Below are 3,404 nucleotides of genomic sequence, written 5' to 3'. Positions count from 1 at the left end.
TGTTAATATGCTTTGTATATGTCTACAAAAATATTTAAAATTACGTAAACTGTTGAGGGCGTCAGGAACACTCCGGATGCTTCGAAGTTACAAGGCATTAATTGACCTTTCCTTTATAATTGATACAAAGCCGTACGCCACCATCTTTTTTCGGAATTACAACGAAAAGTGATCCCCACTCCCCAGTCACTAGCATCTACTTTTGAAATAATTCCTGCTTTTTCTAAACTATCGAGCTCTTTTTCAACTCGTTCGCGCAGAACAAAGGGTACATTACGTTCTTTAGTATATACCGGTGTAGCTTTTTCACGTAATTTCAGGGAGACTGTGTGATTTGGAATACAACCTATCTTTTGTTCAAAAACTTTAGAATACCGCGTAAAAAGATCATTAATCGAATGAATTGATTCAGGAGTAGAGATCCGCGAGTTAGTCTGCATGTCCTTGTCTATATCTTCGAGGTTTATTTCTAAATGGCGTATCTAAATGCAACCTAAAATAGCGGGACGACCTTTTGGTACAATTGAATTATGGTCTTCCTGGTTTTTATGGTCTTTAGGAATAAACACATTATTAGTATAAGCTCGAAAATATATTTTTGTAGGCGTTAAAGATACATCAAGATTTAATTTCTGGAATTTATCTTCCGGCAATAAAGTAAAACCAGCCCCGGAATCTACTTCAAATACTGCTGGTTTACCATTTAAAAGTACAGTGACAAAATATTTTTGTAAGTCAATCGTTGAGACTTGTTCGGCTGGACTGTCATATATATCAATAATTTTACAATCTTGCTTATTACCTATAAAATCAACAAAAATTTTATTAATGCCAAAAACCATATTTTCATTTAAATCATGAACGTACTTTGTCGAGTCTTCACTGCTGTTTGCATTAAAATTCAAATTAGATTGTTTTTTACAAGATTTTTTGTTTAATAGAGTCGTAATACATACTTTGGCAATATGACCCGTTTTTTGACAATAATTACATTTGAGTTTATTTCGATTAGTCTGACACTCACCTATATTGTGATTATTCTTACCACACCTGAGACATAATCCGGCAATTCCCAGTGCATTAAAATCAATCCTGGATTTCAATTTTGGTCTGGAATAAGAGCGATATCTATAATTTGGAGTTTTTGATCGTACCCTAGTACGATTTTGATGTTGTTCACGTCTGGATCTATTCTGGGAAGAGACTTTGTTTATATCCGACGCCGTGTCATATCCCGTTGCAAGCTGTTGTTTTGAAAGAGCTTGAGTTTCAAGTCTGGAGGCTTCTAACGCAATTGCCTTGCTTAATATTTCTGGAAATTCAGTAACGTTGGCCTGTAGAAGTTGTTCCTTAATCCAGCTGTCTTTAAGACCTCTAATAAATTGTGCCCTGAGAAACAGATTAGCAACAGAGACAACTTTATTGCACTCGCAGATAACATTAAAATTGCATTCGGTCACGTTGCTTTGTAGTGCAGCCACAAATTCTGGAATAGTTTGGTCTTCTTTCTGATACGTGCTGAGAAAATAGTGTTGCGAGACAACTACACTTCTGTGCGGCGAAAGCATTTCCTGAAGATATTTCTTTAACTGATTATAGGTTAAGTCTTTGACCGGCTTGTCCGGGCCTAAAAGTGCTGAGAGGTTATTATAGAAAGTTGAGCCAATTGAGACGCATAGCAATTGGGCTTTTTTCTGATCATCTACGATGTTTTTCATTACAAGATAATTCTCGAATCTTTCTAGGTAACATTTAACTTTCTCTTTCGTTTGGTCAAACAAACGGTGGAATATTACTGAGGATCGGACTGAGGTTAGTTGACTCATTTTGTTGCTGAAAATTCTGTGATAACTGAGAAACCAGGTTTTGTTGATGACTATTAAACGCCGATAATAATTGTGCAAATTAGTTAGCGTCCATGCTGGTAGCGAGTTCGATCATGTTTTTTTCCTTTTCTCAATTTACCTTGTCGCCAATTGTTGTGATCGGATGGTCGAGTATATTGTAGGCTCTGGATTATTACTGGTTACCTTGTACCTTTATTATCGCTTATACAATATTCTTAATCTAATAAATGCACGCTATTACTGTGATATGCTTAGACGCTATACATTCAATGGCCAACTTGCCGATCCCTCTCTCTATCAACCATCGAATAGCAACGAAGAACCTAGACGCGCCACTACATTATATCAATTATAGAAAACATTAACTTTGTTTATTTAATTATAAACATTTTTTTTCTTATATCTTTAAATTATAGGAACACAATGTTTCTAAGGACTAGGCAGTCGATTTGTAACGTTTTATTCGACCCCACACAATGATGTTACAATCGTCCCGAATATGTTTTTAAACTTTGACTTAAAATTTTTAATAATAAAATGCCAAAAATGAATAAGTAATAATTATTATAATAAGCAAAAATAACGAAGCTCAAATATAACCTAAAAGAAAAAGTACTTACTTTTGCAGTGAATATATATTATATTAAAAGTTTAAGACTGGCCTCCAAAATTACTTTACGGCCTCAACAACATATTTTATTTATTATACACGTCCACTCAATACCCAGGCCGCAGGCGTTCTGAGACACGTTATAGCTTGTTCAGCTTTATCCGTTAACCAACAAACGTATGCGCATCTATGCCTATAGATATTTGAGTTGTTACTTTTGCCCCGCGTTACTTTTGACCCCGCTCTACCCTATATATTCCCTATTTATTGTTTTTTTATTTAATAAAAAAATTTAGTATTTTATTAAATTTCGAGGTCTAGCAGCGCCAAAATGGTACTTTACTCTTGTACGTATGGGTGTTCACGTTCGGGTCGACCGAAGGGGATGAGCACAAATATCTCATTGTGCATATTTTGAAAGCACATAAATTGAAGAACACTTTAAGACTAAAATCAATTCGCTATCTGTATTTTAATTGGTACTTTATTCTTGCACGTATGGGGTACTCACGTTTGGGTCGGCTGAAGGGGATAAGCACGAAAATTTTATTGTGCATATTTTGAGAGCACATTACTCGAGAAACATTTTAAGATAAAAATTATTTCACTTTCTGTATTTTAACTGACATTTTACTCTTATATCAATACCTAGTGTATAGATATTTTTTGGCTTATAGTTTTTAAAGTATTACAGGTAGACTAATTTTGTTTGAGGCATTTGAATGAAAGCACATAAAAAGCACATAATTCTAATATATTGAGTTTTTTATTTTATATGTAATTTTAATGAGTAGAGGTGCTAGCTTACGTTAAGCCAGCGTTCCCACTTTCAATTGCGATTTCCCGCAAAACCGCTCGAGCACAAAAATCATGAATAGAGCACATAATTAGCACATAAAGATTTAATTTTTGCATATGTGTTATTCTGGTTTTTTGTTGGGGGGGGG

General features: G+C 34.6%; 1 protein-coding gene across 1 annotated transcript; it reads right to left on the bottom strand.

Moving 5' to 3' along the window:
* Positions 1-617: 617 nt before the first annotated feature.
* Positions 618-1,627, bottom strand: LOC112462281 (the record flags this gene model as incomplete). The annotated part of the gene is made up of 2 exons (XM_025027970.1): positions 618-802; positions 1,025-1,627. Coding segments are annotated over 2 exons (788 nt in total), but the record flags the coding sequence as incomplete, so codon positions are not given.
* Positions 1,628-3,404: the final 1,777 nt, after the last annotated feature.

This window comes from Temnothorax curvispinosus, unplaced genomic scaffold (genome assembly GCF_003070985.1).
Source record: "Temnothorax curvispinosus isolate PA1 unplaced genomic scaffold, ASM307098v1 QBEX01012171.1, whole genome shotgun sequence".
Lineage (NCBI taxonomy): Eukaryota > Metazoa > Arthropoda > Insecta > Hymenoptera > Formicidae > Temnothorax > Temnothorax curvispinosus.
Note: the sequence above shows the minus strand (reverse complement) of the source record. Positions and strands in the feature narration are given on the sequence as shown.